Source organism: Somniosus microcephalus, chromosome 8, assembly GCF_052327205.1.
Source record: "Somniosus microcephalus isolate GS21.2 chromosome 8, FLI_Smic_1.0, whole genome shotgun sequence".
NCBI lineage: Eukaryota > Metazoa > Chordata > Chondrichthyes > Squaliformes > Somniosidae > Somniosus > Somniosus microcephalus.
In genome coordinates, this window is record NC_140994.1 from 16,074,576 (window position 1) to 16,093,573 (window position 18,998).

The 18,998-nt window shown below is 43.3% G+C and overlaps 1 protein-coding gene across 4 annotated transcripts in view; it reads right to left on the minus strand.

Moving 5' to 3' along the window:
* Window positions 1–18,998, minus strand: part of LOC147113337 (metal transporter CNNM2-like) — a 182,431-nt gene that overhangs the window by 18,539 nt on the left and 144,894 nt on the right. For 2 of the 4 annotated variants that reach the window (XM_085994281.1, XM_085994283.1), the window contains 2 exons: window positions 12,555–12,648; window positions 2,201–2,263 (listed from right to left, as the gene is read on the minus strand). In XM_085994281.1, coding sequence (XP_085850407.1) covers window positions 2,201–2,263; window positions 12,555–12,648 — 157 coding nt within the window. The remainder of the gene's footprint in view (window positions 1–2,200; window positions 2,264–12,554; window positions 12,649–18,998) is intronic. The other 2 variants (XM_085994282.1, XM_085994285.1) reach the window with 1 other exon arrangement.

Consider the following 18,998-nt stretch of genomic DNA (forward strand, 5'->3'; position numbering starts at 1 on the left):
GACCAGCGAATGATGCCGAGGCGCTCCATCGTGTCGAACTCGGCTTTAGCGATGGCGAGTTTCCCCGGGTCGAGGCGCCGAGCGCAGGCGTAGACAGGCGGACTGGTGGTCGGGATGTGGTGTTCTACCCTGTGCTTGGTGGCGGCGGGCAAGAAAGTGGGCTTAGTGAGGTCCGGGAACCTGGCGAGGAGGCGGGAAAACTCGTCGGAGGCCGAGAGTGCGCTGGACAACTTCGTCATGCCGGAACCACTGAGCGAACACGGGAGCGAACTGAAAGTCTCAGCGTTGACGAGACGTCGGTTCTTGACGTCCACCAAAAGGCCATTGACACAGAGGAAGTCAGCGCCGAGAAGGGGGGTGGACACTTTCGCTGTAACAAAGTCCCAAGCGAAACGCTGCCCGCCAAAACACAGCGCCACGCTCCGTTTCCCAAAGGTACGGATGGAACTGCCGTTGGCGGCTTCGAGGGTGGGGCCGTGGTTCCCCCCCCTTATGTCTACGGTTGACGCGGGCAGGACGCTCACCTGGGCACCCGTGTCACAGAGGAAACGACATCCAGAGTCAGTGTCCGTAATGAATAACAGATTACCTGAACGGCCGACAGCCATGGTAGCTAATGAGTGGGCCTTTGCGTTTCCCGACGCGGTAAAGCTGCACGGGGGCCGGCACTTCTTAGCTTTGGGGCCGAACTGCGCGTGGTAGAAGCACGTGCTTGGGGGCTGCCGCCGTTGGGCTGTGGCGGTGGGGGCAGGGCCCCGCAGTACCGTTGCCCGGCGGAGAAAAATTTGTCGGCCTCCTTGGCCAGGTCGCGAAAATCACTAATATGAGAGTTGGCTAAAGCTGACCATACCTGCCCTGGCAGCTGTTGTAGGAACAGTTCTCTGAAGAGGAAGCACGGCCTGTGCTTGCCCAGGAGGGTTAACATGTGGTCCATCAGTTCTGAGGGCTTGGAGTCGCCAAGCCCGGGTAGAGAGAGAAGCTGGCATGCGCGCTTGGGTTCAGTTAGTCCAAAAGTCTCTAGGAGGTGCGTTCTCAGTGTCACAAATTTGTGGTGCTCCAGGGGGTCCTCGAGCAGGCTCACGACTCTGGCCGCGGTGGAGCTGCCGAGAGCAGAGACGATGTAATAATACTTCGTGTCGTCCGCGGTGATGTCCCGGAGTGCAAACTGAGCCTCGGCCTGGGCGAACCAAGCGGCAGCCTGTCGTTCCCAAAACTCCGGTAATTTGAGAGAAACGGCGTTCGTCGCCATCTCGGATAAAGTCTTTGGAAACGTCCAAAAGAGAAACGGGGTCAGCAATGTAGGAGTCGCTGGAAATCAACAGACTGCGAGACTTTCGTAGCAGCAAAGAAAAACGCGTGTTAGCTTTATTAACTCTCCGCATGGACTGAGGGACTCGGCCTCGTCGCAGGGCTATGACGTCATCACACAATCGACGACTCTTAAAGGGGCCCTGCCCCGATAACCCAACCAAGTTCCGTACATAACGTGGAGCGATAACAACATTGGCTAAACATAGGGACAGTAACACAATTCACTATGTGGCCTCCGCCACAATATCATGGTTTGGTATATAAAAACAATAACTTAGAGCAAATATGCTCAACGTAATCTTACTTTAACTCATGATACTGCTGTGTTGACAACACAATCATGTACTATACTCAGGCATGTTCTATCCAATTGTTTTACTGTTTTGCATTAGTAGTGCAGCTACAACTGTATATCTGATTTTAAAATCATCTTCTTAGGCAAAATAATACTTTGCTATACATATGCTGTGTTTCAAATCACTGGGTTCTGCTGATTTTCCTTACTCCCCTGAGCTACATCCACAAACATGGTTTAGCACTATGTCATTCATTAGTTATCCCTCAGTTTCATGCAGCTATTTCTCCCCACAGTACCCATTATTCTAGATGTACAGTACATGTTTTGATCAAAGTAAAACATGGACAAGTTGTGTACTGGTACAATTGTAAAAGCTGAAAGATTGACCTATGGCTGAGAACTCCATACATGATTGAACTGGAGGTTTAGGTTTCTTTATACCACATATGTGCTCCAACAGGACCCTTGCAATAAGCTGTATTTTGCACATATTGAAAAGATTTCAATTTAGCATTGGAATGAATTCTGCCCTTCATTTGTGTGCAAATTGCAGCTTTAACAAGCAGAGTAAGAACATTTGTGCAAATTTACCTGGTGAACCAGCCAGTGATTCAGTTCTGCTGACAGCAAAAGTACGAGATAGAGACAAAGGAACTACAGAGGAAGTGAAAAATAAAAACAGAAATAGAAAAGTAAAAGTTAACAGTGGAAAAATATTCGATACCTCACACATTGTATGCACATTAATTAAGACAAGAGAACTCCGGTAACAGAACTGTGACTTTGTACATAAAGTTAGCATCAATAAATCATAGATTAAATATAATGCAGGATATATTGCCTCATCAAACCTCATCACACACCCAGGTAATATTACCTACTGTTCAATCCCACATTTTTCTGGAAAGTTTTAAGGCAAGTGTTAAATTACCCATCTCAATCTTGCTCAATTCAAGGGATTAAAAAAAGTGATTTTTTTAAAAAAGATATATAATTTTTTAAAATATTCTCCACTTCTGTCCTGAAAAAGTGATCTATTTGGTAGGGTACGGTTTTACAGGCACCCTCCAGTACTTCAGCCAACTGGCATCCTTCATGTAGGAGGCCAGGCAGTGAGCATCAACAAGCTACTCTACCATGAACGGCATCATATCAGATGTCCATACTTGTGAATTTCTGTAACACAATTACTGCCCATCTGAGTTCAGCTAGTTGAGCACAGACTAGGAATCAACCCGAGTATCTTTCTGGTCTATATAGCACAATACTACCCGAGTGGTGTCTCAGGTTGGTTCTGCACCTTCCACTTCATCAAGGTTTGGCCCTTATGAATTTAACTTCTGTCTTTTCATAGCCTTCAGAGATTGGGATAGTTTGCATTAGTTTCAAAATTGGGTCACAGACGTTGAAAGTTTTTTTTATTATTGAGAAGTCTAGATAAAGGGCCATGTCCATAGTGCAGAACATCACCAAGATTTAAAGAGTAGGAGAGAACTCAAAGTAAATCAAGAATATTGAAATAAGAAAATCATGTTATTATAACATTGAATTTTACAAATTTGTAATTGTACTGTTGACTATAAAACACAACATATAATGGGGTGTAATGAATGCATGCCCTGTCCCCTGGCATCAGAGCACAGATGGGTACTATTACTTAATCAAATCCCCTTTAATTTCACGGATAGCTGTTAAGTGGAATTGAAGGTGACAATTAAGTAATTACAGCAGTAAAGTTACAACTGCAACTGAAAACTTCGGGGACATGAGTTGCATTGAGTATTGATTTGACAACTGTATTTGTGATGATGTAGTTCAATGTAGAGCAAGTCCCAGCCACGGTGTTGCAAGTACAGTTGTCAAGCATCCTGAGTAAATACCACTGGGAAGATCCCCACCAAAACTCATGTTTTCTGGTTCAGAACTTGCTAAAGCTGGCCAAGAGATTGAAGCAAAAATGTTTTCATTGATGTACCAGGCAGTATAGAAAAGTCGACCAGTTTAACTGAAGCACTAGGCTCCATGGTCTCATTTGTATCGACTTATTACATTTTCCAGGGATAAATTGAATCAGATTTCAGATGAGATTAAGGAAAAGCTTTGGGAAACATTTGGCAAGCCTTGCGTTCAGTTAACAACAGGTGTCAGCCTTGGCTCAGTTAGTAGCACTCTCTCAGAAGGCTATGGGTTCAAGACCCACTCAAGAAACTTGAGCAAAAAAAACTAGGCTGACGAGGGAGTGCTGCACTGTTGGAGGTGCCATTTTTCGGATAAGATGTTAAACCGAGGCCCCGTGTGCCCTCTCAGGTGGACGTAAAAGATCCCATGGCACTACTTTGAAGAGGAGCAGGGAAGTTCCAACCAGTGTCCTGGGCAATATTTATCACTTAACCAGCATCACTAAAACAGATGATCGGTCATTAGTAACTGGCTACCGCATTTCCTACATTACAACACTTCAAAAGTACATCATTGGCTGTAAAGTTCTTTGGGACGTTGTGAAATGCGCTATATAAATGCAAGTCTTTCTTTAACAAAGTCTCGAGTGAAGTTCACTGCTGTGATCACACTCTTGGTGCATGTTAAGTACCGTACTTAACCAAAGTAGGTAATTTAGTATAATTCAGTTCTGACGAAAGGTCACCACCCTGAAACGTTAACTCTTTTTACTCTCCACAGATGCTGCCTGACCTGCTGAGCATCGCCAGCACTTTTGTGTTTTTATTTCAGATTTCCAGCATCCGCAGTATTTTGCTTTTGTTTTAATTTAGTATAGCAATTCATTTAAACAAAAGCACTTCATATCGCCCAACATGTTTATTGTGGGAATGGTAGTTGCGGGCTTTTAACATAAAACCCTTTGAAGAACAGCAGAGGAGTGCATGATAAGAGAGAATACGAAGGGATTGGGAGAGACGTCAAAAAAAACAATAAGGAAGGCAAAGAGGAACTATGAAATTAAATTATCAAGGAATATAGAAAAAAATAGTAAAATATTTTACAGGCACATCAATAAAAAAAGGAAGGCTGGGATGGGAATAGGGCCATTAAGGGATAGACAGGACAATACCACAGATAACGACAGGGAGATGGCAGAAATATTAAATTATTATTTTGCTTTGGTATTTACCAGGGAGATAGAACAGGTGGACATGACATTGGGTGATGAGAGAAGTACATTTAAAATTTAAAAAAGGGGATATATTAAATAAACTAACCAAACTCAGAGGATAAAACCCCTGGTCCGGATGGATTGCATCCACACATTTTAAAAGAATCTAGGGAAGAGATAGCAGAGGCATTACTATGCATATTTAATAATTCGTTAGAAAAAGGTGTAGTGCCAGAGGACTGGCAGACAGCTAACATAATACCTATATATAAGGGGAATAGAACATGTCCAGGGAATTATAGACCAGTCAGCTTAACATCGGTGGTAGGAAAAATAATGGAATTCCTACTAGAGAGAATAGAAGAACATCTAGGAACAAAAAGTATAATAATGAATAATCAGCATGGATTTCAAAAGGGAAAATCTTGCTTGACCAACCTTATTGAATTTTTTGAAGAGGTAACAGAGAGAGTAGACAAGGGTAATGCAGTAGATGTAATTTATCTAGATTTTCAGAAGACCTTCGATAAGGTACCCCATAATAGACTAATGAACAGGGTCAGAGAATGCGGAGTCAGGGGACAAGTAACAGAATGGATTGCTGGCTGGCTTCAGGACAGAAAGCAGAGAGTGGGAGTAAAGGGTAGCTATTCACAGTGGCAGAAGGTGGGTAGTGGTGTTCCACAAGGATCAGTGCTGGGACCACTGCTGTTCACAATTTATATTAACGATTTAGACTTTGGAATCAAAAACAATTTCTAAATTTGCAGATGATACCAAATTTTTTGGGGGGGAGAATAGTCAATACTGAGAGGACTGCAACAAATTACAGGTGGAAATGAATAAACTTGCAGAATGGGCAAATAATTGGCAAATGAAGTTCAACACAGACAAATGTGAGGTATTACATTTTGGTAAGAAGAATAGGGAGGTCACATCACTTGGAGGGCGAGAGTCTAGGCGGGGGCAGTTCTGGTCGCCATATAATAAAAAAGATATAGAGGCACTGGAGAGGGTGCACAGAAGATTTACAAGGATGATACCAGAAATGCAAGGGTTACGTATCAGGAAAGGATGAACAGGCTGAGTCTCTTTTCTCTTGAAAAAAGGCTGAGGGTGACCTAATTGAGGTCTTTAAAATTATGAATGGTTTTGATAGAGTGGATACAGGGAGAATGTTTCCACTTGTGGGGAAGAGCAAATCTAGAGGCCATCAATATAAGATAGTCACCAAGAAATCCAATAGGGAATTCAGAAGAAACTTCTTTATCCAAAGAGTGGTGAGAATGTCGAACTCGCTACCACAGGCAGTGGTTGAAGCGTAGTATAGATGCATTTAAGGGGAGGCTGGACAAGCATATGGGGGAGAAGGGAATAGAGGGTTACGTTGATAGAGTTAGATGAGGAAAGATGGGAGGAGCATAAACGCCGGCATGGACTGGTTGGGCCGAATGGCCTGCTTCTGTGCCGTATATCCTATGAAATCTTATGTAAACTCAGATGTTCAAATTTTCAGTGGTTTTCAAACAAATTATACAGGACCCTACAGAACATTGCAATTCCACAAGTTTACTCTATTATTATAGCCAATAGGATTCAAAAGAAGAATGAAAAAAAATCTCAAATTACAATTTTTGGCAAGTGAAAACCCAATATTGTCGCCAGGCATTTTTTTCCCCCCAGACCGTGCTTCATTTTTTCCTGGTTATTTTCTTTGTCCTTAGCCACAAGATATGGCAAATAGCAAGACCACAATCAGGTCTACCATTTGTCCAAGCCCACTGCCACTGTTAATTATACGGGTGCTCCTTTGTTAAATACAGGCTATAATTCATTAGCTGCAAATAGGAATATTACACTGAACATGATTGGGAATTGCACTAGAATATTCTGAAACCTTGAATACCTGTTAACATGGCTCGGCTTCTTCATTTATATCTGCCAATCCTTGGAATAACAATGAAGTGCAGAAAAATTCAACCTTTTGTAATCAGTGCTTAAATCTGAAAACTATATTAATTGTCAAAAGGAACCTGAGGCAGAGTTTTATTTTAAATAATTACACTCTACAGGCTTTTGAAATTCTCGACTTCTAAAAAAAAATGACCAGATTTGTAATCACTTTAAAGCTCTGGCAACTCGTTCAATAAATGTTGGTCGAGTATCGGACAGCATTTCCAAAATGCTCTAATTTGCACTTAATCGTTTTCTTAGCAATTTCCACCTGATTTTTAAAAAAAATAAATAGGATTGAGCATGAAGCTTTTAAAGTATCATTAGCACTTTAACATGCCTTTTAGTCAATTGCCTTTAATCGAAACCAGCACAGTATAGTAGAAGAACTATGAACTCACATTAAACCTGCATCACTTTAGCAAAGTCAATTAAAAAAGGATAATAGGGGCAAAATTCAACTTCGCCATGGGCGCAAAACAGGCGGTAGCAGATTAGCAACATCAGAGTCCTGACCAAGTATAGAAAGAAAATTACAAAACCACACGCACCAAGCAGGAAAAAAAGAATAAACCTGGAATAAAACAATCCAATAAACTCAACCCAACTTAAGAACAGAAAATGCTGGAAAAACTCAGGTGGTCAGGCAACATCCGTGGAGAGAAATTTGAGTTGATGTTTAAGAACAGTTGTAAACAAGCTAAAAGGACTGAAAACAAATAATCCCCAGGGCTAGGTGCTATTTAGTCTAAAGTGTTGAGAGACTAGTGAAGAGATTTGCGAGGCACTGACAATCATTACAAGGGAGTCCGAAATAACAACAGAAAACGCTGGACAAACTCAGCAGGCCAGGGCAGCATCCGTGGAGAGAGAAACAGAGTCGACGTTTCAGGTCGATGGCAGCGTTTTGCTGTTTGTTTTAGTGTTTGGTTCACCGCCGCCTCTCTTCTAGGAATGCCCACCTTGAAGAAGTTCTGCTCTTCTCTTCAACGGGATCTCCATTTGTCTCTTCAACCTTGTTCTCTCAATGTCTCTCAATCTCTCCTGCTTTCTATCCTATCACTGACCTTCCCTTTTGTTCTTTCATCCCCTCCCCCTTTTCCCAGCCCCTAAACCTGCTTTCCATTTCCTGCTTTCTTCCAGTTCTGACGAAGGGTCTTCGACCTGAAACGTTAACTCTGTTTCTCTCTCCACGGATGCTGCCCTGGCCTGCTGAGTTTTTCCAGCGTTTTCTGTTGTTATTTCGGATTTCCAGCAGCCGCAGTATTTTACTATCGTATCACAAGGGAGTCAATGGACTGGGGAGGTACCAGTCTATTGGAAACAGGCTAATTCAAAAAAGATGACAAACACACACAGCTAACTACTGACCCATGAGTCTTGCTTCAATTCCATGTAAAATAATAAAACTGATCAGGAGTAAATTTGAAAAATATCTGTAAAACCTAGTAAAGAATGGTCAATACGATTTTAGACATGGAACATCCTGCCTAGCCAACAGTCATCTGGTAAACCTTACGATTCCATGTCCTTAGACTTTAAGATATTTGATAAAGTTCCATACAAAAGATTAATTAAGATCAAAGCTGTGGGGATTAAGAGCAATTGGTTTAAGAGTACAAAACAATGGGTATTGATTAAAGGGGTAATGTCAGGGTGGGGAGGGGAAAGTACTGAGTGGCGTTCCCCAGGGTTTAGACCATTGGTTCTAATTTACATCAATGACTTGGACTCTGAAATGCAATGCAAATGGGCCAAATTTGCAGATGATACCAAATTAGGAGGGGCAGTAGAATTGGAACAGGCAGCTCAGAAATGACAATGAGCTAAACAAAATACTTGAGTGGGTCAAACAATGGTAGAGGAAATTTATTACATGCAAGTATAAGGAAGTGCACATACAAAAGGAAAAAAAAGTGTAGGATTGTTCTGGATGGATGAATTAAGATGAGCCAAATTACTTTCCTTACCCAGAGGATCGTGATTTTATTACTGAAGACTCAAAGGGAGCAAAAGAGCCACTGCATTTCTATCCCCAAAATATCCACTAGAGGGCTGTCAAGTTCAATGCTCAAAGCACCATGAACTCCTAATTCAGGATCTTAAAACTAATATTAAATGCAATGCATTTTAAAGCCGAAACTGAAAAACATAAAAAATCTCCAAGTACATCTTAATTTCACATTTTAGATATTAAAACAGGGTTGGATTATCCCCTTGGCTCAGCAGTGCAAATAGTGTCAGCAGCAATATATTGCAGTCTTTTAGGCCACGATTTCCCCAACCTGGGCGGGTCTGTAGCAGGCGAGATCGGTGGTGGGTCGTGGCCTCGCTGCTGGCTCCATCCCAGCCTCCGACATGGCTTTCCCCTGATTGGGCTTGTTAAGCCCGCCCAGTGAGTTTCCCAGCCAATTGAAGGAAGCGGGTCTGATGACGTAATTTGATGACGCGTCATCAGCCGGTTTCCTTAAAGGGACCATGCGGAAATTTACTTTGACGTTTGTGCTGTCAGTGTTCTACAGCATTGAAGTGCTGCAAACACTGACGATGACTGCACAGAGGTGCACGGCTGCACCTAGGATTTCCCATGACTCCCTCCATATGGAGGGAGTCACAGCACGCAGGGAGGTTCTCTTCCCTTCCCATAGGCGGAAGAGACCTCCCCAGGAAACCAACACAGCCCGGTTGCACATTGCACAGGCAGCAAAAGCAGGGATGTGGTCAGGAGGACCTGGCTACAGTGGAGCAAACCTTTCAATAATCTCAGTAGATCACGAAACGTTACTGCAAAGCCACACTCAACCTCATCCTGCTGTGCCACTTATCACATCCCCATCACTCTGCTTTCCCTACCCTACTCCTGCACATCCTTACTCACCTCCACCCATCCCTCTCTATCTACATTATCACATCCCTTTCTCACTAGCCACCCCTCACACTCACCCTCATCCTAGTCCAATCATACCAACTAACAACATACAAGGGTAGGCACTTGTGTGTTTTAGCCAATGTTCATGTGAAGTTTCTGTTAATGTGCTGTCAAACATTGAAATCTTTATTTTCAACACATTGCGTTCTTGGACAGATGTGTGCGCACCTTTGGAAGTGGCTTAGTGAGTTGCAGTGAATGGTGAGACATAACGGTACCCCCCACAATGGTAATGAGTGTGAAAGGAATGGCTTGGGCATTGTAGGGATGCTTTATGTTGTTGGTGTGGGTGGTGCCAACCTGGCGCATCATGTGACAGCCAGAGTGTGCAGCGTCAAGTGAAGTAAATCTGGCCATGGCGAGGCCATCCCTGGCAGCAATGTGGTCAGGTGCTGATGCCGTGTGTCCTGTGCATCATCAGGTGATTGCGAAGGTGGTTGGTGCTGCTGGTGTGCCTGGTGATGCTGTTGTTGCGGCTGAACGTGGTCAGATTCTGAGGACCAAGGTGAGAAAGTATAAACCGCACCCATGCTGATGGAATAGATGGCAGGTGAACTTGAGATGACAGAAGCATTCTGTCAATGGTGAGAGAGGTTGTTCCAATGAGGTGACACTGGATAGAGAGTTTGCTCCAAACACTTGCCACCTGCATAAAGCTCAATCTGTCTTCCAAATGCAGTAAGCAACAGCTTCTGAGCTTGGAAAGTGAACAGCTGAGAGATGGGAGCTTTTATAGCACATTTCAAGCTGTCAAGTAATGAGATGATTCCATGGTAATTCAACTTCCGCCCAGCTTAACAGATGTGATCCCCGAGCAGTGTGGACTCTGTGGGCAAATTCTGTGGGCAAATTCTTAAGGTGAGCTCAAAATTGTTGTTAATCCTCTGTTTACAAGGTCATAATGACCTGAATTGCCTCCCCCACCGCTGCGTGTCGGGTCTGTCAGCGCCGACAGACCCGACATTTGGTAAAGGTGCGTGGTGGCAGGTTGACAGTGGGGTCCCAACCCGCCACCAAAAAAAACTTTCCCACATGGCACAGATCCCGCCCGCTGACCACCCCGCCCGCGAAAATTCCCCCCTTAGGAGTCCAAATTGCTTTTATACCAGATTTTAGTTTCAGTCCCATTTTGTGCCAGCTATAAACCTTAACTCTTCCTGTGCCATTAGTCAGTTCCCCCCAACTGAAGAGAAATTTGATGAGTCAAGACTGGTTTAAAGGTAATTAATGCTTTTAACAGGGAAAGAATAATTAAGAACATTACTGAAAAGGTGTGGAATTCTTCATTTCCTAATCTTGGACTGATTTGTGTGCACCTTTGGAAGTGGTTTAGTGAGTTGCAGTGGCTGGCGAGACATGATGGTATCCCCTGCAATGCTGAGGAGTGTGAAAGGAATGGCTTGGGCATTTAGGAATGCTTTATGTTGTTGGTGTGGGGTGGTGCCAACCTGGCAGATCATGTGGCAGCCAGGGTGTACAGCGTCAAGTGAAGTAAATCTGGCCACGGTGAGGCTTTTGTACCAGAAAAGAGGAATGGGAGGAAAATAAATCAGATGAGTGTTTTAAAAAGAAAACTGAAGTCCACTGCACCAAATGGGAAATCTAACCACAATTTATCACAGCAATATTAAACCTAGACTCAAATCAATGCAGTACCATAAAACTAAATACATCATGATGGTAAAGCACAAGCTTACCTTCAAACTGAAAAGCCATTTCAGTTTTCAATTTATCACATCACTTTTTTTTTAAAATTGCAATATTAGTGCCTTATCTGATATTTTAAAATTTTCATTCATCAATTTTTGTTTAATTTCAAGTAACTTTGTACCTTTAAAAATGAGCTTACAAGCAAACAGGGGTAGTAGCGTGTTTTCTTTCATGAAAATAATGAGGCAATCTGACCAGCAAGTTGTGTTATGTCCACATAACCTTAAACTGCAGCTTTTGTAGCATTTAGCTTGATGACCTTTAGTCAGGCAGTATTTAAGCAGAGCTCTCACTCAGGTTAAATGGGTGGAGGCGAGTCCATATGATAGATCGCACATGCTCTACAGAGAGAGCAGGTTAGATGACCCAAACATTTTTAGCCATTCCATGCTTTATTTGATCCATTTATTATATCTCCATTTTTTCCCCTTTAACCTGACCACCTTTCAGCCCCTCACCTGATCCATTTCAGTTCCCAGTTCTACCCAAATCACCATACTTGGCCCTTCAGTCTACACATCTCTCAACAGCGAACTCCATTCATCCCGAGTAAACTGCAAGTGAACCAAGTGTTTTTATACTTGAAATTACTGTTGAAGTAAAATGCCAATTTTTCAAAAAAAAACGCAAGTAAAAGTGTTTCAATATAGGCTGCTCAGATTCCGAACAACAAATTAGTGAGGTTTATTTATTTTAATTAAGGTATAACTTCTGAAATGCTTCACAATCACAGAAATTATATACACGCACGTGGATTTCCCACAGAAAATGGAGCTCTGCAGCTTCGAGAGCTTAAGGAGTTCCAACTGGTGGCAGAAGGGTGTATCTGTAGGGGGGGGGTTGCCCAACATACATATTAAATTTACTACCTCAAAGATCAGCTGATCTCTTTTGGTGTAATTCACAGAGAGTTGGCGAATACTCTGTTTTATAACACTAAGAAGGGTGCTGTCAATGAATGTGGCAGTGTTACAGGAACTAATTGTCGCACTTATAGATATATACATATGTACACAGGATAAAAGTATGTCTAGTAGCCAAGTTTAGAAGTCTAATCAATAATTTGGTACCCATTAGAGCTACGGGTTATAAGAGGATTGCTTACAGCTTTAAAATCCAAGTTTCAGAGCACTGATTAAATGTTAATAATTTGATTCAAAAACTTTACCAATTATTTTACTTTCATAGAATACATTGATTTCTACAACTGTTCTAGCTCTTTAACCAATTAAGATTAGTACCTGGAGTAGATGTGAGAGCCATCATGCCATAATAAGAGAAAGCACCTGCTTCAAACTTCATTACTTCTTTTCCAGCTTCCACCTCCACTTTCCCCTAGTCACACAAAGCAATTGGCATCATTAAACCATCATTTAATTAACACATGTGGCTATTTCTTCATAGCATGAGTATACATTAAACTAAACTAAAAACATGCTACCTGACTAAAATTCAACCAATCTAAGAAGCACTTCACTTCATAAACTTTAGGATTCCGAAACAAGGTAAAGGCATTTTCTATGAAACATTTTTCCTATGAATTAGAAAGCTTTACTGTGATTGATGTGGAGGGAATTCAGTAAACATACACAGGCTGTAATAGGAAGAACAGTCCCTCAAATTATACGGTTATTATTTTCTGAGTTTGAGGAACCGAGGAAGTCAACAGGTCAAAACTATGATGCTGATTCCATTAAAATGCAAAAATACTGCATTACTTTACACACCAATACAGATCATCAGTATCGTTGGAAATGTGAAGGCATGCAACAGAATGCAGCATTGAGACAAATGTGCACCATAATGTTTGGTCCTCCTCATTGAAGGTTATGAATATAATTGTCATTTATTGGAGAAGGAAGACAATGAAGGGCGAGAATGGCAAACAAATTAGAATGAGACAAAAGTTAGGAAATTACTAGCCACCGATCCTGGCCATAAACAAGTGCTTCTGGAAAAGAGGAAAGAAAAGAATTTGATGGGAGGCTCAACATATGCCTCTCCGAGAGGCCAGGGTAGCTTTCCCAGGGCCATGGGAACAGGTTAACCCCTTGGCTCATCAATTTTTAAAAATTCATTTGTGGGATGTGGGCATCACTGGCAAGGCCAGCATTTATTGCCCATACCTAATTGCCCTTGAGAAGGTGGTGGTGAGCCGCCTTCTTGAACCGCTGCAGTCCCACAGTGCTGTTAGGGAGGGAGTTCCAGGATTTTGACCCAGTGACGATGAAGGATCGCCGATATACTTCTAAGTCAGGGTGATGTGTGACTTGGAGGTGGTGGTGCTCCCATGCATCTGCTGCCCTTGTCCTTTAGGTGGAAGAGGTCGCAGGTTTGGGAGGTGCTACCGAAGAATCCATAGCGAGTTGCTGCACTGCATCTTGTAGATGGTACACACTGCAGCCACAGAACGCCGGTGGTGGAGGGAGTGAATGTTTAAGATAGTGGATGGAGTACCAACAAGCGGGCTGCTTTGTCCTGGATGGTGTCAAGCTTCTTCAGTGTTGTTGGAGCTGCACTCATCCAGGCAAGTGGAGAGTATTCCATCACACTCCTTACTTGTGCCTTGCAGATGATAGAAAGGCTTTGGGGAGTCAGGAGGTGAGACACTCGCCGCAGAATACCCAGCCTCTGACCTGATCTTGTTGCCACAGTATTTATGTGGCTGGTCCAGTTAAGTTTCTGGTCAATGGTGAGGGATTCGGCGATGGTAATGCCGTTGAATGTCAAGGGGCTTTGGTTAGGCTCTCGCTTGTTGGAGATACTCATTGCCTGGCACTTACGTGCCGTGAATGTTACCTGCCACTTATCAGCCCAAGCCTGAATGTTGTCCATGTCTTGTTGTATGCAGGCATGGACTGCTTCATTATCTGAAGAGTTGTGAATGGCACTGAACACTGCGCAGTCATCAGCGAACATCCCCATTTCTGACCTTATGTTGGAGGGAAGGTCATTGATGAAGCAGCTGAAGATGGTTGGGCCTAGGACACTGCCCTGAGGAACTCCTGCAGTGATGTCCTGGGGATGTGATGATTGACCTTCAATCACCACAACCATCTTCCTTTGTGCTAAGTATGACTCCAGCCAGTGGAAAGTTTCCCCCCTAATTCCCATTACTTAAGTTTTACTAGAGCTCCTTGATGCCACACTCAGTCAAATGCTGCCTTGATGTCCAGGGCAGTCACTCTCACCTCACCTCACCTCTAGAATTCAGCTCCTTTGTCCATGTTTGGACCAAGGCTGTAATGATGTCTGGAGCCAAGTGGTTTTGGCAGAACCAAAACAAGGCATCAGTGAGCAGGTTATTGGTGAGTAAGTGCCACTTGATAGCACTGTCGATGACACCTTCCATCACTTTGCTGATGATTGAGAGTAGACTGATGGGGCGGTAATTGGCCAGATTAGATTTGTCCTGCTTTTTATGGACAGGACATACCTGGGCAGTTTTCCATTGTTGGATAGATGCCAGTGTTGTAGCTGTACTGGAACAGCTTGGCTAGAGGCACGGCTAGTTCTGGAGCACAAGTCTTCAGCACAATAGCCGGGATGTTGTCGGGGCCCATAGCCTTTGCTGTATCCAGTGCGCTCAGCCATTTCTTGCTATCACATGGAGTGAATCGAATTGGCTGGACTGGCTTCTGTGATGGTGGGGGCCTCAGGAGGAGCCGATATGGATCATCCACTCGGCACTTCTGGCTGAAGATGGTTGCAAGCGCTTCAGCCTTGTCTTTTGCACTCACATGCTGGGCTCCACCATCATTGAGGATGGGGATATTCATGGAGCCTCCTCCTCCCGTTAGTTGTTTAATAGTCCACCTTCATTCACAACTGGATGTGGCAGGACTGCAGAGCTTTGATCTGATCCGTTGATTGTGGGATCACTTAGCCCTGTCTATAGCATGCTGCTTCCGCTTTTTAGCATGCATGTAGTCCTGTGTTGCAGCGTCACCAGGTTGGCACCTAATTTTCAGGTACGCCTGGTACTGCCCCTGGCATGCTCTTCTACACTCCTTATTGAACCAGGGTTGATCCCCTGGCTTGATGGTAATGGTAGAGTGAGGGCTATGCCAGGCCATGAGGTTACAGATTGCGGTGGAATACAATTCTGCTGCTGCTGATGGCCCACAGCGCCTCATGGATGCCCAGTTTGGAGCTGCTAGATCTGTTCTGAATCTATCCCATTTAGCATGGTGGTAGTGCCACACAACACGATGGAGGGTGTCCTCAGTGTGAAGACAGGACTTCGTCTCCACAATGACTGCGCAGTGGTCACTGCTACCAATACTGTCATGGACAGATGCATCTGCGACAGGTAGATTGGTGAGGACGAGGTCAAGTAGGTTTTTCCCTCGTGTTGGTTCTCTCACCACCTGTCACAGGCCCAGACTGGCAGCTATGTCCTTCAGGACTCGGCCAGCTCAGTCAGTAGTGGTGCTACTGAGCCATTCTTGGTCATGGACATTGAAGTCCCCCACCCAGAGTACATTCTGCACCCTTGCTACTCTCAGTGCTTCTTCCAAGTGGTGTTCAACATGGCGGAGTACTGATTCATCAGCTGAGGGAGGGTGGTAGGTGGTATTCAGCAGGAGGTTTCCTTGCCCATGCTTGACCTGAAGCCATGAGACTTCATGGGGTCCAGAGTCAATGTTGAGGACTCCCAGGGCCACTCCTACCCGACTGTATACCAGTGTGCCGCCACCCCTGGTGGGTCTGTCCTGCTGCTGGGACAGGACATACCCAGGGATAGTGATGGAGGAGTTTGGGACATTGGGACTTGTTACCAAGAGAAGAGGGGAAAAAAACAAGGAGAATCTTGCACTCATGGAAAAACTCCCAGGATGGAGTAACATCTGAAATGCGTGTACTAGAAGCAGAGCCTCTCTGATGCATGTAAAAAAATATATAATTTGAATGTTAATTATCCAAGTTTGCATTTTTAATTGGCTGAATGGCAATCTTAAAAGCCAAAAGGGATGGTGGGAGCCAAGAGGCAAGTAGAAAATGGGTAACTGTTAATTATTTGGGTCAAAAAGTTTTTATAAAGACTCGCATAGCTCCTGTAGTGTTGATCATGAGTAGTCTGGGAACTGGGACAAAGTTTTAATGTTTAGCTGATAGCCTGGCCTGTCCTTTTAATTGCTCTCTGTGGAGAAGTGTCCAAGCAGACAGTTGCTTGTAAACTCATGAAGCCAATCAGAGGGCAACAGCAACCAAGTTTCACAATCTAACTCTTGCATAGAAAATACAAGACAAAAATAGGCCAAACAAGTCCATGCCGATGTTTATCCTCGACACGAGCAGTAATCCCAATTCCACGTGTCCGCCCTGTTCCCATATCCGTTTATCCCTCTTTCCTTCAATCGTCTATTTTTAAATGTTTTCACGGCCTCGGCTTCAAACACTAATTCTGGTAGAGCGGTGAATTTTTAAGTGAGAAAATGCCATTCATACAATCGATTTACAATAATTTATCAAGATTAGCTCCTCATTCAGTAAAATTATTACTTTAGCTAAACATAAAATGGTACATTAGAGGGAATTTTTATTAATTATACCCATGTACATGCAATGTCCTACTTTAAATTAAATGCACTATTGTCCATTATTAGCTCTAGTTTTTTTTGGTTAAGTCTCTGTATTACCTACAGTAAACCAAGTTTCTAATGACTGCCATTCACAACTACGGTATAATATGGAAGATCAGTGAACTTTTAAAAGTGAGAAATGGAGAGAAGAGGAAGACATATGCTTGCGAGAGAAACAGATCGAGAGAGACAGAGAGTACAATCCAGGATTCACATATATTGCAAAACAGGGCATGTCAAAGCCATACTGATGGGCTATTTTTCAAGATTCCCTGCATGATATATTTGTACCAGTTGTAGTTACAGTCAGAACATCAATGATCTACATTTAAAACTGTAGCCCTTTGTCAGTGTACAATTTATTTTTCTGGTTCTTAAGTTTTGAAATGTTAGATACACTCTATAATACAATTAAAATATATTAACTGGCTGAAATTTGATAACACTGGGGAAACCAAACGCAGATTGGGTGACCGCTTTGTGGAACACCACCGTTCAGACCACAAGCATAGCCCTGAGCTTCCAGTCGCCTGCCATTTTAGTTTTCCACCCGACTCCCACCATGACCTCTCTGTCCTCGGCCTCCTACATTGTTCCAATGAAGCTCAATGTAAGCTCGAGGAACAGCACCTCATCTTTCTATTAGGCATTTTACAGCCTCCCGGACTCAACATTGAGTTCAACAGAACCTCTGCCCCCATTTTTTCGGACGGCAGCTGTTGCTGATGATTCTGATATTCCCATTTACACCCCCTCTAGACCTATCTTTTGTTTCTTTACTTGTCCAATTACCATCTCCTTTCGCCTTGCACCATCATCCCTTTGGTCATTTAAGCTCCCCTGCCTGCCACCCTATCACAGACCTTCCCCTTTTGTTCTTTCCTCCCCCTGCCTCTGCACTTGCTTAAAACTTGTTACACCTCTAACTTTTTCTAGTTCTTATGAAAGGGCATCGACCTGAAATGTTAACTCTTCCTTGGTGGATATGGGCAGTCTTCCTGACAACAACACTGCAAGCTTAGAGAATATAAGTTCAGGTATCTACAAAGCCAAATACGGAATCTGGTTAGTATCCTACTCTGTCAGGGAATGCAGTAAATAATAGGGAAACTGTCACATACATTAACTGCTCAGAGAAGTACAATGAAATCTCCATACTAAAGGCAATTATTGTGCCTTTACTGTTGCTTTACAGAAAAATAAGCTCCAGTTGACTACAAAAATATTTTATGTTGAATATTACATAAGAGGGAAAAGCATATATTAGTGAATTAGAAGTTGGTTATTCAAAACAGGGATCCGGACATACTCGGAAGCCTTGAGCAAATTATGTTCAACATCTAGACTTGTTAGCAAAATTGATGCCCATGTGATTAAAGAGCCAGTGGCAGTGTGGATACGTAATTGGCTAACATAGAAGATAGGAGCAGGAGTAGGCCATTCGGCCCCTCGAGCCTGTAACGCCATTTAATGAGATCACGCCTGATCATCCAAATTCAGTACCCTGTCCCTGCCTTCTCCCCATATCCCTTGATCCCTTTAGCCTTAAGAAATATATCGAACTCCTTCTTGAATATATTTAATGAATTGGCCTCAACTGCTTTGTGTGGTAGAGAATTCCACAGGTTCACCACTCTCTGGGTGAAGAAATTCCTCCTCATCTCTGTCCTAAATGGCTTACCCCTTATCCTTAGACTGTGACCCCTGGTTCTGGACTCCCCCGCCATCGGGAACAGCCTTCCTGTATAAGTGACAGAAAACAGAGAGCAGTGGTGCATGGTTGTTTTCCAGACTGGAGGGAAGTATACAGTGGTGTTCCCCAGGGGTCGGTATTAGGACCACTGCTCTTTTTGATATAAATGACCTGCACCTGGGTATACAGGACATAATTTCAAAGTTATCAGATGACACGAAACTCAAATGTAGTAAACAATGAGGAGACTTCAGGAAGACACAGACAGACTGGTAAAATGGGAAGACACATGGCAGATGAAATTTAAGTGATGAAGTGATGCATTTTGGTAGGAAGAATGAGGAGAAGCAATATAAACTAAATGATACAATTTTAAAGGGGGTGCAGGAACAGAGACACCTGGGGGT